The sequence below is a fragment of the Lissotriton helveticus genome, chromosome 1_2, assembly GCF_964261635.1.
Source record: "Lissotriton helveticus chromosome 1_2, aLisHel1.1, whole genome shotgun sequence".
NCBI classification, from domain to species: domain Eukaryota; kingdom Metazoa; phylum Chordata; class Amphibia; order Caudata; family Salamandridae; genus Lissotriton; species Lissotriton helveticus.
The window spans coordinates 236177997-236195510 of record NC_136058.1 but is presented as its reverse complement, the minus strand read 5'-3'; the positions used below and the strand labels follow the sequence as shown (position 1 = coordinate 236195510).

At 42.9% G+C, this 17514-nt stretch overlaps 1 protein-coding gene across 7 annotated transcripts in view; it reads right to left on the bottom strand.

Annotated features, from left to right (window-relative positions):
* Positions 1–17514, bottom strand: part of LOC144800222 (voltage-gated potassium channel KCNC1-like) — a 139470-nt gene that overhangs the window by 39984 nt on the left and 81972 nt on the right. For all 7 annotated transcript variants that reach the window (XM_078671664.1, XM_078671665.1, XM_078671668.1 and 4 more), the window contains one exon: positions 16654–17195. In XM_078671664.1, the coding sequence (XP_078527790.1) occupies positions 16654–17145 (492 nt within the window). In that variant the 5' untranslated portion in view covers positions 17146–17195. The remainder of the gene's footprint in view (positions 1–16653; positions 17196–17514) is intronic.

Sequence of the window (17514 nt, the reverse complement as noted above, 5' to 3'; positions counted from 1 at the left end):
TGGTACGTGATTCTGTGTAGTTGATGTGGCATGTATTTGGCCGAGGGGGGAGGTGCCGGGGAGGGGTGGTCCTGGGGGTGGTGGCGGTGAGTGTTGTGGCCTCTTGGGTGTCAGGCATGCATGTTCAGTGGCTCCATGTCATCTATTGTTCTTCAGGTGTGGCTCTGGGCTGGGCTCTCTTTTCTGGTGCAGGTTGTAGTCCGACTTTTCACCAAGTCGGAGCAGGTGTTAGTTTCCTGATGTTAACCGCCTTATCCCATGTTTTGTGATCTTATCACAGGTCAGGCTGGTCATTGAGAATGTTGAGGTGTGGTGTTGTTGCGGCTTTTTGCACGGGAACGCCTACTCTGCATCTCATTAGCGAAAGTTACCGGGGTCATCTGTGGCGATGTTTTTGAGGATGCTATCGCCGGAAACCTGTGTTATTGGCTGTTTGCACCAGCTTGTGAATGGGGCGGTAAATTTGTTGCAACTTTGGATGGGGTAAAGTGCTGATAACTCTGTGATAGCTCCTTGAGAATATGCCCCATAGAGCTGTAATTGACAAGGAGGTAATAATGTGGCACTTTAAATGAGTTATGTCAGTCATTTAGAAGATTAGATAATGAGATTAACAGTTTTGTAACATTTTCAGGTAAGACGCCTTTTTTTCTAATATGGATGTTGTTTCTGATGTTCTGTTCAACTTCCTCCTACTCATTCCCCCTTCCAACCAGTGTCCCACTGCAAAGTCAACTCTCCCCTTGTGTCGCCAGAGCATCAAGTGAATGGCGTAAATGTGATTGTGATATAAAACATTTTTAGGAAGCCCGTATTACGAATGAAGCTTCCACCATCTAGCCAAAGTTACATTTTCAAGGATGTCCACTGTAAGTGTTAGAATGGATGTGCAGATTTGATGGGCCATTGTTAGAGGAATGTTTCATTCTATACTGATCATCTCCAGAGGGCAGTTGCTGAGGGAGAATATGGAAGATTTATCTTACCTTAATGGGTTAGTGTTAAATGCTTTTAGAAATTATGTAGTTGTTTCTAATTTGTCAATGCGACTCTAACCATAATCATACTATGCCCCTATTTGCAGAATCTAGTTTTAGAAAGATTGAGTTATAAAAACTCTTAGCTGGTCAAGTTTAGTCATAGTTTCATTAAGCTGTCCCCTTCGGGGTTCTGTTGGGTTTTACATATGTCATTAGGACTGCTGTTACTAGAGACTTTATTTTTACAGGTCCAGTTTGACTTAGAATCTATATTGGATATGTCTATACTCATTATGTTTGACACTTAAAATTCTTACTTATATTCTGTTAACCAGGAATTAATGAGTTTTATGAGTTTACATTTAGTTGCAATTCTGTAATTTGAGTGTTTATGGCATTCTATGCATTTTTCTCTGTACCACATTTTGACTATTCTGTATTAAAATTCAGATGTTTGCCTAGAACTTAATTCTTTATGCTACCAATATTTATTTCTTTTTAACTTTGCTAAATTGTGTTATTCTGATGAGAAGTTTAGTCTCTAACCGCTGAAGAAGCTGGAGCCGAATTACCTAGAAAAATATTTGGGTGTTTAACTATTGGGGTTTAAATGATTATTGGGGTTCAGCTCCCACAGAGTTGCTAACAGAGGTAGGTTAGCATTAGAGCACCTCCTCTTTAAAGGGTTCCTAATAGTCTTTTTCGATAATTTTTTACTTCAGTGCTTAAAACAAAGGAGAAAAGAGTTTAGATGTTTTGCCAACTTTTCCGATACTGGATATTCCTACATTGTCACAAGCTGTGCCACTGTGCAGTCCTGAATGAACTAGAGTCTAAGTATAAAAATTGAATATCTGAATGTATGAGTCTGTGTGTTTTATAAAGATGGATACCTGTTTTTGTGGTGAGCTGTTTGGTTATGTGATGATTATTGTGAATGGTGGGCTAACTACTATTTTGATGTAGTATTCATAGTTGTGAACCCATTTGAAGTTATTTTGTTTATAGAAGAGAATTGGTTATCAGATTTTGTCATAAATCCAAGATCTCAAGATACTATTATTATTACTTTGTCTGTATTGTAATGTATAGAATAAGGCACTGCTTACACATCGGTAGAGATCTGTATTAATGAATTTTCATTTTTCGAGGTTGGGAGATTAACGGGTGTTACTGTGCCTGCCTCGAATGCATGGAGTAGAATACATAAACTTGGAGGCAGATTTCTGCAGGACAGTAATTTGGCTCGCAAGAAATTTGTAGGTTGTGTGCAATTTCAATCCAGTTTTCTGATTCTATCTTTTTATTGATTTGTTATAAATCGAGCTACGAATGTTGACAGTGATTTAACTAATGAAATGTTGATTTATTTTCCCTTTTAAGGGTAAACAGAGGTTTATTGTATTTCTGTAGTTGTATCAATGTTCATGAAGAAATTGTGCTGGGATTGGCCAGAGAGCCATGCTGGGATTGGTGTGATGTCACCACTAGCAGTGCTCTGGCTGTTTTTTTGTAAGTGAAGTCGCGCTGGAATAGGATAAACTTTTATAGAGTCTATTGTTCGCAAAATTCGGTTTTAGTGTTTTTTTACTTTTTAAGTTGTTTTGAGTTTGAGTAAGTGTAAATATGGGTGGAGTTTTGACAAAACTTAAACCTAAAAGAAAGGATAAGCATAAGCATGGTTAGAAAATTCCAAAAAAAGGTATGCCAGCATTTGAATTGGTGGAAGAGGTTTGGTATTACACATGTGTCTGGATTCCTGAATAGAATAAATATACAGCACACAATGAGAAGTTATAATTTTCTATGGAGGGCACCTTTAATTTTGAGAAATCAGACTTCTTGACACAGACTATGCATGGTATGAAACCAATGCTTAGAACTACACAGTTAGAAGCTCTCAATAAATGGGATCGGAAGTCAACAAAGAAGGAGAGAGAGGAAAAAGATATATCATTTACGAAATCCTTCAGAGGCTAGTTAGAAACCAGGCCAGACAGACAGGAGAAAGAATGGAGAATCTACAAAATGCAAAGTGTTAAAAACGTTTCCTGCTATAGTGACAGAGACAGAACAGATTAAAACAGATAAATCAAAAGATGATGATGACAAATTCTTTAATGAATTACTAATTTCGAGACCACCTCAGTACACAGACAGACCAACAGAACCGACTCAGACTACTGTTGGAGTCGGCGGAGGGGGAGATACAGTGGTAGTGCAAGCTCCAACTGGAGTTGTACCAAGTGCTCAGCAGAAGTTCTGACTACAACGGAAATACCTGGCACAACTGGGACGGAGCTTGCTGTTTATACAATGGTGATAGGACCACCTCCCAAATACATTATTATTGGTATTCTTAAGATACAATTTGGAGAAATGCTGAGTGGTAATGTGGCTTAACACCTTCAATGCTATGGAGATTTTCCTCCTGTGCTGGATATTATTTATTCCCATTGTTCATGACAAGGTCAGCTCGTCATCAGCACACGACCAGTGTACTGCATGACGAGCTGAGCTCGTCATGAGCATGGAAGGTTTTAAACAGACTATTGACATATAATGCTGGTGGGATGAGAAATTTGATTAAAGAAGCAGGCAGATGAGCCAATGAAGTGCATGATAAATTAAAAGAATTCGCTGACAAATTAGATGTTGACATAATTAAAATGAACAATGTCAAACAAAATTATAGAATGGACTTAACCCATGATGAGATTAAGGAGATGGTTCTCATTATATTGAGAGCTCATATTAATGATTTGACTGAGAAAACACAAGACTATTGGAAACTTGAAGAAATATCGAGACACATGGAAAAAAGGAACAGTTAACAAGAACAGTGAAGTGAAGTTGTGAAAAAGGTTTAGTAGGTGATTCAGAAGTGGGGACAATGACAGTGACAGAGTTTCCCTTGAGAGAAGTACACAGAGGGAATTTTGTGCATGTCCTTTGAACAAGAGCAGATTTGTTTGCTTTTACGCATAATTTTCCAAAGGTGAGAGAAGATTCAGTAAAGTGCTATGATGAGGTACATAATTGACACACCTTTCTTCAATGTTGTGAACAGATTTGAATTCATTGTTTAAAATTGTTGTTCCAGGTAATTTGTGGTTGGAGTGTAAGATGATAGCAGGGTGGCCGACACATGAACCACCTAGACAGGATCCTAATAATGCACCATCACCAGATGTGGCTGCAACATATAAGACAGTTATTGAGGTTTTGAAGAAAAAAATTCCAGAAAGAGATATAAATTGCCAGAAGATTTTAAGAACAACATAGGAACCTACAGAATTAGTACATTCGTAAGATGATGGACATATTTTAAAAGCATAGCGTAGTTGAAAATCCAGAGAAAGGCTCTGTTGGAGGTTTTGTTTCTGCTTTCAAGAATGAACTGAGCTCAGTCATTGGCAATCATGTTTAGAAAAGTATATGGTGTTGTTCAACTAAAGGTATTACTGGGATTTTGGTATTGGCTTAAAACTGCAGTAATTATCTAGAAAAGAAGCAGAAAAAGCTGAGAGAAGCCGAGGATTGCTCAAACAAGGCCAGTTGAAAGGGGGCAGATTGGTTCAAATACACATTTTGGGAAAAATTGAACTAATGGGATGAATCAGATGGCACAAGATGATGGAGTAAATGGGATGAATGGAAATATTGAAATGTTATAAAAGACCTCAGCTTGTCATTTTTGTGGAGAGATCGAGCATTGGAAAACAGGATGCGTACAGAATCCTGAGAGAATTCAAGACAATATGCAACAAAATTAGCAGGTACAGAGTAATAATGCACTGTCGAAGATCCAAAACATGCAGAATCATAAAATATTTTGAATGCCAATAGCATCAGCTCTGATAATGCAGCAAAACTGTAGTCAGTGGATTCCAAATTGTTCCCAGATTGCAAAGCTTTTGGTAAGGTCAAGATTTAATTATGTGAATCATTTAAAAGACTACAAGAGAGTTTGTGTCATGCACCCACACTCAGGATGACTGATTACAATATGATGTTCTATTTGTTCTGCCTTGAAAAACATGGGTGTGCACTTTCAATATTTGCACAGAAGCACAGAGGGCTCATGTGCCCAATCACGTAACTTTCAGGAGTGTTGAATCCAGATGCTGTAATTCTTCCATGATGGCTACATTTTGTTGCAGCAGTTTGTCTGGCAATATAACACAGTGAAGGAATTGTGATGGGCCATATATAATAATTGTTTATGTTGAAATCCTTTTAACAAAGACAAAAACACAGCCAATTACAAATAGTAGGCTGACAACTTATGATACAATTTGTGGTGTAATATCCTGAATTGGGCAACACTGCTTTTGATTTCAGATAAATGATAAGGTAGGGAAAATATTGTGAATGACAAATTGGAGCACGAAAATATTGAAGTGATTGAGTTATGCACAAAGCCTAGACCAGCTAGGACCAACTAGAGGACTCAAATTTAAAATATTGTATGTTGATGGTCCTTGTCTGAGGGATTCAAATGGAGGATTGAGAGCTGCATATGCAGTATGCTCTGTTTCAGAAGCAGTAGAGGCATCTTCCTTACCAAATGTAGCATTTGCACAAGTAGAGGGTGTGATTACTCTAACAAGATCTACCAGCATGGATTTGGTGCAGTTCATGACTATGATTAGCTCTGGTCACAACGAGGAATCATGATATCTTCAGGACCTACTTTTAAAAATAGTATTTACATATTGGATTAGTCAACACAGTTCAGAAACCAAAAGAAGTGGCAGTTGTAAAGTGTCAAGCCCATAAGGCTGGCAAGGATTTGGTCACATTAGGAAACAAGAACGCTGACAAAATGGCGAGGTATTTTGCTTGTAGGAAGGGGCAGTGGTTCAAGAAAATGAAGATGAGAATTGTGTAAATGATGTCACACAGGTTTCAGATACCGTGAATTCTTTCTTTATGGATTCATTGCAGACTTCTTGAAGCAAGCTAAGAGATCTGCAGGAAGATGCTCCAGTAAATGAAATACTGAAATAGATAAAATTAGGTTACAAAAATAATCAGATTTGTTTGTGAATAAAGATAAGAAATGTGTTCTACCTCTTGTAATGCTGAAGCCCATGTGTAAATATTTGCATAACCAAACTCATGCAGGAAGAGAGAGCCTAATGAGGGTGTTAAGGTAATATTTAGAAAACACAGGAGTTTGACTTGTTTCTGAAGATGTATGTTAAAGATGTCTAGTTTGTCATCTAAACAATCAAGGTAAAGGGACTGTTAGTAAAATCACATTGGCAAATCAGAGGGCCCATTTACAAGATTACAAGCAGATTTTATTGAGATGCTACCTTGCAAAGGCCTGAAGTATATCTTGGTAGCAGTGAAATGAAATTAAAGTAGGCATTTATAAAGCGCACGGATACTCACAGGGAGTGTCCCGGCGCTAATCTCAAAGACTGAAGCAGAAAAGGGGCCCTCCCCGACACCGAGTTATTGTTGGAACAGCCACATTTTAAGTTGTTTCCTAAAAGACAGCAGGTCCTGAGCCAGTCTAAGGTGTAAAGGAGGTTCATTCAACAGGAGAGCGGCTGGTACATGAAATGACCTTCCTCCTATCCGAGATCTCGTGATCTTGGGGATCACCATAAGGGATTGTTTAGAGGATCTTAGGACCCGTTGAGGCCGGTAACATTGGATCCTTTTCCTCAGATAAACTGCACCCGTATCGTGAAAGGCATGATAGGCGAGCACTAAGGCCTTCAACTGAACCCTCTTTCTCACTGGGAGCCAGCTCAGCGCCTTCAGGTACGGTGACATACGTGTTCTGGTGTTTGCCATCAGTATAGCTCTGGCTGCAGCGTTCTGTACAACCTTCAGCCGCTTGAGCAACTACTCTGGCAGCCCCAGATACAAGATGTTCACGTAATCCAGCCTGGATGTAATTAAGGCTTGCACTACGATCTTACGGGATTCCATCGGGAGGAGGGGAAGAACGTTTTTTACCATTCTTATCAAGCCAAAGCAGGTACCAGCAACCATTTGAGTTTGGGCCTTAATCACTAGACTCGATTCAAGCTTGACTCCCAAGTTTTTAACCATACAGACTGGGGCATGGGGAGGGGACATGTTGCCGGGCCACCATGAGTTCCAATCCACACAAGGGGCATATCCGAAAAAAATGATTTAGGATTTTTCTGGATTACACTTAAGCTGGTTGCGGCACAGCCAAGAAAAAACCTCTGTTAAACATTCATTTATCTCCCTTCCACCAAAACTCTCACCTTTGCCACAAGTGAACAGGAGTTGAGTATCGTCGGCGTAGGAGATAATCTTTGCTCCATGCAGTTCTGCCAGACGAGCGAGAGGGGCCATTTAAATATTAAAAAGAGTGGGGCTCAAAATCGTGCCTTGTGGGACTACCACTTGCATTGGAGGAATGGCAGCTATAAATGGCGGAGACCAAATTTCCTGCTGCCGCTCCGTGAGGAAGGAAGCAAACCTTATTGTACACCGTGCCCCCGACACCACATTCTGCTAACCTGCGCAAAAGCCGGTCATGGGGCACGATGTCAAAGGCTGCGGCTAGATCCAGCAATGTTAAGACAGCACTGCCCCCTTTGTCCATTTGAGCTTTAATTGTTTCTGAGACCTCCAATAGGGCATTTACTGTACTTAAAGTTGCTCTGAAGCCCAACAGGCTGTCATGAAGCACAAGGTTTCCCTCTATGTAGTCTGTTAACACAGAGTTAACGTACTTCTCCAGGAATTTAGAAAAAAAGGGCAGCAGGGAAATTGGCCTATAGTTGGAGGCGACTGCAGGGCCTGCTCTAGGTTTTTTCAGGAAGGGGGTGATTTTAGCCCTTTTCCAGCAGCTGGGTACCATTCCATGTCCAAGTGATGATTTAAGAACTGACTTGACTGTAGAGTTTAACAGTTCCGCAATCTTTTTCAGAATACTTGCTGGGAAGGGGTTAGAAAGGGAGCCCGACTTCAGAGTAGCCATGATGTCCAAGGATTTTTCTAAGGAAATGGGGGGAATTGGGAAAGTTCACCACTAGGCCCAGGAGGCAGTGCACTCCATTTCTCATCAGTTTTGGTTGTGCCCGAAAGGGCAAATGACTGTTGAATCAGGTGGATTTTGTCAGGGAAGAAACCGGCCATCTGATGAACCCAACTGGAGGTAGGAGTAAAAGCCTTGCTTACAGCACTATGAGCAATTTTAAATATTTCTTTACTCTTATTCGCGGCCCCTTTTATTTTTAAGGTAAAGAAATGTTTCTTTTCAGCCCGCACATCAGTAAAATAAGCTTTCAAAGCTTGTTTATATATGGCTTTATCTTTAGAGTCGTACTTGGTTCGCCAGACTCTCTCTAAACGTTTACAGGCACTCCTGTATTTCCTAAACTACGGCACAGAGGCACGGTCACTTGTGGCTTTACACGTTGAGAAGGGTGCCAAAACCGCAACCTGTTCTTCAAGCCATTGCTCTAGATCAGGAGCATCAATTTCTGGCTTACCCAGGGCTCTCTCCAGGCTATCAGACGTAACCTGATTAAAGAGTTTGAAGGCTACAGAGCGGAGCTTCTCCCTAGGTTGAGCATGGGATGAGGACTTCGGGATTTTAAAACTCAAGAGGAAGTGGTCCTACCATACCAGTGGTTGAGGAGCATCAGTTTCCATACTGACGCTGGAAAATAATTGGACTAACGTGTGACCCTTTTCATGAGTGGGAAGATGAATATAAGGGGACAAATCGAAAATCTCTACAGATTCCAATAGCCGAGTCACCTTGGGGTCTGAGGGATCATCCATATGGATATTAAAATCATCTAACAAAAGGAAGTGCCTGTATTTAACTAAAATGGGGGTAAAAACTTGCATCAGTGACTCAATAAACTTGCCGCCGCAACCTGGTGGCCTATAAACTAGAATGCCCGCAATAGATTGATGATCCAATGTAGTGATCACAAAACTGAGGCTTTCTGCCTCGGCGATATCTTGAGCAGGGAGAATAGAGCAGGACAGTGAGGATTTAAAAATCTAGCTCGCGACCGAGATGGCCGCGCTTTAGCTCGGCTCCGTTCGCCCGCCTGTGTTTTTCACATTTATCCTGCATTTATCCTGCCCCGGGAAGCCCTCCTTGCTGTGTGGTGCTACTACGACGCACTGCAGGCACTTACCACTTGTTCCGGTTGTCCTGGCTGCTGTGGGTCCGGTGCAGTGCCCCCGACCATTCCCGGGACTCGAGAGCGGACTGGCCTGGTTCTTCGTCCCGGCTCCTGGGCCGGATGCAGCCTGCGGGCTTGCCCTTCGGGGCGCGCTGGAGGTGATTGGAGGGCCGCTGTTCGTGTGAGCCGGAGGTTCCTGGCTGAGAGACTCCTGTGTGGCGGCAGCCTTGGATGGTGACGCTGCCCTTCCTTATTGGGGTTCCTCGTGTGTTCAGCTTCCTCCCCCTTTGTTCTCCGGTCCGGCCATTTTGTTCTTTGCCGCCGGACTCGGAACGCGGGACTGGCGACATTGGGGGGCCGGTGAATCCCCTTCTTCTGGTGGCCCCCCTTCCTGTCCGGGGTGTTCTTCTGCCTGTCGGCGGGACTTCATCTGCTTGACTGCCGCCCCGGCGGAGGTTGTTGGCCGCGCGGCCTGTTCGGGCTCTCAAGATGGCGACCAACCCCATTTGTTTGGGCCGGGCCCGGACGAGCACTGGGGGCCCGCCGCAAGGCCCGGGTGTCGGATACTGTGAAGGTTTTCCTGCACTTAAGGGGATCTTGAACATCCTGCTATCCTGGCGGCTCTCGGTGGCCGCGCCACTCCTGGCTCTGGAGACGGTTCCTCACTGCGGGCCTCCCGGGCCCCCACGACCGGATGAGGCATCGATATCGCGGGGTGTGGCTGGTCCTCTCCTGGCGGACTCGGCCCCGGCTGCCGCCCCGGAGGTGCGCAACCTGATGGCGCCTTCTCCTCCTGTGCTGCCTCCTCTGCCCTTGGCCCGGGAGCTGGATTTTGTTTTGCCGGACTTTCATGATTCTCCTGGTCCCTCTCAATCACCACTGCCCGATGACGTCTCCTGTGCCGGCCCGGATGGGTCGGTTTTTATGGATATATCCTTGGAACTGTGCCTGCATCGTTTGCTACATTCTATGCTTTTCCTGGATCTTCCGTGCTTTTCTTCCTGTGACTTTTTTGGACTCCCGTTGGACTCTCCTGCTGCCTGCCTTCTGTTCTTTCTGGCAGGGTCCTCGTTAGATCGGACCCTTACTGCTTTGGATAAAAAGGGTCAGGGCTGATGAAAACTGACTCTTATATGCGGTAGCTCATGAACGGTTTGGAAGATCTCTGTGTCCTGATATGGTTCTGTGTAATTGGTTAGTGTTCCTGGACTTTGGCCTGATACTCTTTGGCTTCCCGAGGACTTGGACCTTTAACCCGGGCGGGTGGATGGGTGCGTTTACTCCTGTCTTTGGCCCTCCCCCGTGTGTATGTTTGTATGTCTTTACTCCCTTCTTTCCTTCCCTTCCTTCCCCCCCCCCCCTATTTTTTTGTCTTTTAATTCCAACTTTTCTTGCTCCACTATATTTCGGGTTCTGTTTAGGGCGACAGGCACGCTGCGGGGGGGGTAGGCCGTAGCCTTCTGCAGGGGTGCAGGGTGGGCTTAGGGGTGGGTGGGGGGGTCTGTTTGTGTCGGGGGGTCTTTTTCCCCCCTTATTTTCCCCTTTTTTTTTTTTGTTCTATGGCTCTTGTGTATTCACTTTTTCGGGACTCTGTCACCTCGTGTCTCCCCCGGGGGTTTTCTGTCCTTCTTCCGGTGCGTGGCTGATTGTGGTTCGCTGCCTATTCTGGTATCGTGTTTCTGTTACATCGCATGCCGGTTTTATTGTCCTGTTTTTTCCCCTGGGGGTGCATGGTCTGGCGGGTGTTCCTTTTGTTGTCATTTTCTCCCTCTTTCCCTTCCTCCTTTATGGAGGTCCCCCTTTTCCGTTGGGGTGCGTATTGCATAGTCTTTGTGATGGGGCTTTTTGATCACGTCTTCTTTGTTCGGGTAGGGGCGGAGATGAGTGAGCGCGATTGACTGTTGCCACTGTCGCTATTTGAAGGTCTGATTCTGTTTCTGTCCTTTGCTAGATTTGATTATATGGAGTCATTTTCTTACGTTGTGTTTATAAAATGGCGGCTTGCCGCGGTCCCTCCCTTGTATTCTCATAGACGGCCCGTTATTCCTTTGGTCCCCTCCCCGTGCTAGAAAATTAACCTTTATTATCCTGCTCTTGCTGAACGCTCGATGGTTTTTATTGCTTCACCAGTGCTCCTGATGTTATATCCTGTGCAGATTTTCTTTTTGTATGCTGGTTATTCGACCATTCTGTTCTGGCCAGCCCGTGGGGTTGTAGGCCAGTATTTGTGAGCTTTCATTGTTCAATAAAGGTTTTAAAAAAAAAAAAAAAAAAAAAAAAAAAAATCATGCCAACTCCACCCCCTCTTCCTACAGGCCGATCCTTCCTCAAGATCTGGTAGCCTGATGGAATAGCCCCAGCTATTGTGGGGTTCTAGGCGTCATTCAGCCAGGTTTCTGTTATTATTATTATTATTATTGGACATTTATTAAGCGCCTGATTACGCCACTGGCGTGTCTCCGCGCTATGACAAGTGGAGTGGCTGTCCCCCCTCCTCCCAACCAAGCTATCTACTGAAACAGGTGCGTTTTAAGTTTAAGGTTGTTTCTGTTACAACCATAACGCCGGGGTCGGACTCAGATAATTGGTCATGTAGTTGGACTTCATGTTTTTTTATAGAGCGGGCGTTCAGGAGGAGAAATTTCAGTGGGTCGTTATCCTGTGAGCCCGAGCCCAGAACTGAACCCTTGCTCGCCTTAATAACGCTTCTGCCCCGCCATTTGGTACCAAGAAGGTCCACTACCCAGTTGCACCCATGGCAAATCAGCGGGGTCTCAGACATACTATTCGTACCATTATAACAGCGTATTTGTACCGGATCCCCAATATCTAGGAGCCCTGTTTCGCTATAAACAACAGAATTCCACGGTGGGGGCAGGTAACCGGCAGCATTTCCGGCTCCGGACTCCTCCGGGACGCTGACGGGCGCAGACGCGCCTGCCTTAGGCGTGCCAACTACGCACCCGCTCAGCTTCTTGTTTTGTAGGCACCAGGTCTTAACAACTAGACCGCGCTGGAAGTGAGGATGGCGGACTTGGGCAGGTCAGGAAAGCACTAGCGATCCGGTGCACCCAACCACAGTGAGTTAAAGTGAGTGATTAAAATCAGTTCTTGCAATTCCCCACAATTTAAATTAGCCTCAACTCAATTTGAGATATAACTTTTAAAAATAGCAAGTACCCCTGATTCCCACGTGATAGCAGCAAAGTAAGTTTGAAAAAGACAAGCACACAATAATTCAAACACACTAGCAGCCGGACAAGTAAAACAATGTCATTTTCAGATTTTCTAGATATGGCGCGCTCGCACAGCGTCTCGTTTTGCATGAGCCAGATCTTAACAACTAGACCACGCTGGAAGTGAAGATGGCGGACTCGGTTGGGTCGGGAAAGCACTAGCGATTCGGTGCCCCCAACCGCAGTGAGCTAAAGTGAGTAATTAAAACCAGTCCCCGCAACTCCCCACAATTTAAAAGAGCCTCAACTCAATTTGCGATATAAATTTTAAAAATAACAAGTACCCGTGATTCCGATGTGATAGCAGCAAAGTAAGTTTAAAAAAGACAAGCACACAATAATTCAATCACACTAACAGCCGGACAAGTAAAACAATGTCAGTTTCAGATTTTCGAGAGTAGCCTGTTTGCTCTCTAAATGGGTTGAGGCATTTTCCACTAGGAGAGCATAAAAACCCCTTACAGTAGCGAAATTGTTATTGAGGTAGTTGATAGAACGTTTTGGCCTCCCAATGTCTGTTGAAACTGATTGTACCACTCACTTTAAGATTGAGGTGCTTCAAATAATGTGTACAGCTTTTGAGATCAAGCAAAAATTCCACTGCAGTTATCGACCACATTTCTCTGGAGTGGTGGAGGGAACTAATGGTACCCTCAAGAACAAACTGTCAATGGCGTGTACCAAGACCGGTCTGCAGTGGCCTCATACACTTCCTCTTGTGTTGATGAATAAGAGAGGTAGTCCAAATAAGAGACAGGTTTGTCTCAGCATGAGATCCTCATGGTTAGAGCAATGAGACTTGAACATGTACCTTCAGCTGCATTAATTTCAATAACTTATGATATAATTCTGGATTTTTGCAAAGGTCTGGCTGGTAAGGTAAAATCTGTATTCCCCCCAGAGGGATGTAGTCGCAGAACATAAGAGACGCACCCTGTCTCTCCTTGAATGCAGAGGACTGGATTCTCATTTGTAAACACGTCCGCAAAGACTGCTTGGTTGAAAGGTGGAGTAGCATTCATCAGGTTATCCTAACTCTAATAGTGCAGTCAGGTGTGCGGGGGGCCTCAATGTATCCATATTGCTCATTCAAAGAGAGCTTGAGCAGTAGAAGCAGTGCAAGAGGCAGAAGCTGGTGATCCAAATGGACAGACTGCTGAACAAAGTAACAGTCTGAGTGACAATCCAAGTAGAGTTTGCAGCGTGTATCCAGGAAGAGAGAAGTTTCTTTTGTAACTGGTGAAGAACAAGTCAAAACTCAAGTTGAAAATCAAGCTGAAAAGTCAAAGAGAAATCTAAAGGACAATTTCAAGTGAGAAAATTTGTTGTGAAAAGAGCAGATAAGAGAAAGTTTGAACACACTATCAGACTACGTAAGAGCCGATGCCCTGAGAGATTCCAAGAACAAAAAACTCACTAGAGGTAAGGGCTGCAGAAACTCCCTGAAAACACTGTGAGCCAGAGCAGAAACAAGAAAACAGTTGGCTAGGGAAACTAATGAAAGTGAAACATCAATTGGAAAAAAACCAGTCAGAACAAGAATTCCTAATTGAAAGTATGGTGATACATGTTACTGCAATACACTGTGACCTTTAAACTTTAGATGATGTGTGGTCTTATTATTGCGCAACTGTTGTGACTCTGACACTGAAGCAGCCCTATATGTAGAAGAAACATTGAAATACACTTACTGGTTACTGGTTACAGTACTGCTTGTCTATTTTACTTCAGTTCAGGGATCGCATTTTACAATGCTGCATAAAAAGGTAAGTCTTATTTAAAATATTATTCATTGTTAATAAAAGAATACATTTGATTACCTAACAATTACGCCATTACATTAGTTGATAAATATCACTAATGACATCTATATCCTGCATACAAAATAAATAGTCTCATTTGGCATGGCTGATGCTTTCTTCAGTACCAAGAAAGACACCCACCATCTCTCTTAGAGCCATTGGGGAGAGGAGTTGGCCTAAGGGTTAGGGCGGTCAACCTCGAATCTAGGGAACTGGGTTTGAGTCTCGGCAATGACGCTGAAATCACTTAATCTCCCTGTGCCTAATAAAAAAGAATGTGTCCTCATGTAATGCAACTGCTGGTGCTATGTATATCGCTCTGATACCCGATTCGGGTCAAGTTCGTGCTATATAAAACTCTGGGGAAAAAAATCTTTAACCTGCTATGGGATATGCAGCAGAGTGTGTGTGGACAAGGGCTCTTAATTTAAGAGCCCTTGTCCACACACACTCTGTTAATGACCTACTAGGTACACGTTCTGAGACACTTTACCAGGATTTCTGCCAGTTTCTTAATCTCTGTGTTTATGAGCAATATATACATATAGTTCCAGGTGTACAAGGGGACCTTGCCAAGAGAGAAAATTGCCTTGATAAAGTCTTCATCTAGCAATCTGACTGTGTCAGACACAATATAAACTTAATAGAAACTCAGGGAGCTCTGATGTTAATTATATAAAGTTCAGTTGGGAAGCCATTACCATGGTCTTTCCCAGTAGACATGTCCTCTAGTGCCTGATATCTTCAAACGTGATTTCACCATCAAATCGGACATCGACTTTGAAGGTGAGTCACTGAAGAGAAACGCTCCTGAGGATGTGTACCTCTGTTGCACTGGGGTCAATATGGTTGGGATGGTAGACTTCTTTAAAGAAGAAGAAACATGTCTATAATTTTTCTAATGGGTGCCGTTCGCATTCATTATCATACACTGCCAAGGAGAAGCCTGGAAGAAACTACAGTCTGCTGCCATTTAGAGCACAGACAGAGCTCATTTTCCAGAATTGCACATAAGGAAACACTATTGGGTGGAGTTATCTCCTTTAGTTCAACCTTTTGTCTACATTTTATAGATCCTAGCCCCAATCTGGTGAAAAATAAATTTAAGAAGACTATTTAACAATCTGGTCACTTGCATAGATGATTTTGCACATCATCCAGTCTTTGAAATGACGCCCTTGTACATAAACGTGACTTCTTGTAAAATCTCAAAGGTGTAATGTCAGGCATCTTGTGGGACAATGTATGGGGCGTAGAAACAGTTTTCCTTCATTTTGATACAGAGACAAATAAAAAAAAAATCTTTACTCAAGCACCTGAAGGAATGCATATATAGGTGATCGTGGCCCTCTTCTTAAACCTGCTATAGTAGATGAAGCAGAGTGTGTGTGGACAAGGGTTCTTGCGTTGGCACTAGATAGGAGTTTGAGTGCCACTGCAGGTAGAGAGCAGGATTGCGCTGTATAATGTGAAATGTGGCACATTCCTTCCCTCTCCCTTTCCACAGCGCACCGCGGCACCGTGGCTTGCTGCGCTGCGTGAAATGTTGGTCAATATCGCACCCAGTCCTTTGAGGTACGCTCATGGCTCAATCACACACAAGGGATTTCCAGGACAGCAGGAGTCGATTGCAGGTACAGGAATCACTCCTCCAAACACAATCAACTTCAGAGAGAGAGAATACATATTTTGGTTTCTAATCAATTCATTTGTCATTCTTGCTTTGATATAAATGAGAACTGAATATACTACCAGTGGAGCTCTAGACTGTTGAGACTATAGTTTACAAGTTATTCCAACGAAAATATAGAAACCTGTTGATCAGCTCGTTAATTCGTAAGTTGTGTCAATACTCACGTATTTGGGTTTGTTTTTTATGAAAATATATATCACACAAGTGGTGTAGTAATCTCAGGGTACAATGAAACGGTTTAGTCAGCACTGCGAAGAGCGTAACCAAAACATTCCCTCATTTTTTTCCACTTTACCAATGTCTGATTTTGAGCCAACCCCCATAATTCCTCCTTTCAAACTGCATAGCTTTCCAATATCAAATTACTTTCACATACCGCCTTCTTGATTTCCGTATTTAGAACTTGTTTTCCTTGTCCTTAGCAATATACCTTAGGTAGATTCTTAAACCAACAGTACTTACCATGCCGCAGATCATCACTGCTTTTTCCGCTAACAGGTGTGGTAGGATGAACATTTAAACTACAAGAGAAAATTACTCTTTGCTAAGATCCCAACAGTGTAAGAGTGGTATGAACAGAAGGGTGTCATTCTATATGTGAGACTAGTGGCAGGGGAGGTGTCCAATATACCAATATACTAAGTATTAACATTAACATCTTCTGAATTCACCTACCAAGAATATAACATTATTCAAAGGAGGCCTCACTCTAAGTCCACATCCTAGGCATAGTATTATAAAAGACTACAAGATGCTGTTTGTATTCAGCTCTCATTATAGAAATAGAAGTGGCCTCACCATTGCAGCTACAGAAGAATATGGTGATTGGAAGAGTGCCCAGATCTTTGGCTGCCATCTTGCTTTCCAGCTGTAGTCTGTTCTTCCCGTTGGAGTGATGAGCCCTGTTCCATCAGCTTGATGGCTTTCATCCCAGGTGTCAAAATCTTCCAGGCTCCATTCCTTGCTGTTTAGCTTTAGCCAACAGCAACGTGCCAGCTGAGTATCGTTTATCTCCCAAAAGGCCAGCTCTTCAACCAAGACAGACCTACATACTTCCCCTGAGACATGAAGATGGCCTGTGCGATAATATTCCAGGACACAGGCAAAGATTTTGGCATTTCTATCAAAGAAGAACTCGTTGAGTTTTGAGTCAAACTCACTGGTGCTGTAGGAGTGAGGTTCAGTGAGATTGGCTAGCTTAGTTCCAGGCAATTTCTGGAGTGTGCTAGAATATGTTTCAAACCTGACCCCTCCAATATTAATGGTTATCCGTTTGTTTGCAGCCTCCATATTCTCGACTGGATCGAACGCCAACAGTGGGTGGTCCTAGCTCGGCAAACCTACAATGGAATGAAGATATTAAAGTAAATGCTAGGTTTAGGAAAACATAATGTAATCATTTTATAAAACTTATTTTACTGGGCACAGCATGGAACTGATCGTTCTCATGATCAGGACAATATTTAGAATCTTGTCATTAAAATTCATGTAACTCAATGTTCAGAAAAAATCGCAAAAAGATCTATTACTCTCACAATCTGTTCTCTTCTGCAACACAGCCAAACCATGTGATTTCCACCAAATGTCAGAAACATAAACATTCTTTGTAGGCAAAGGAGTTCACATGTTGGATATATCTAGTATCATTTGGGGATTATT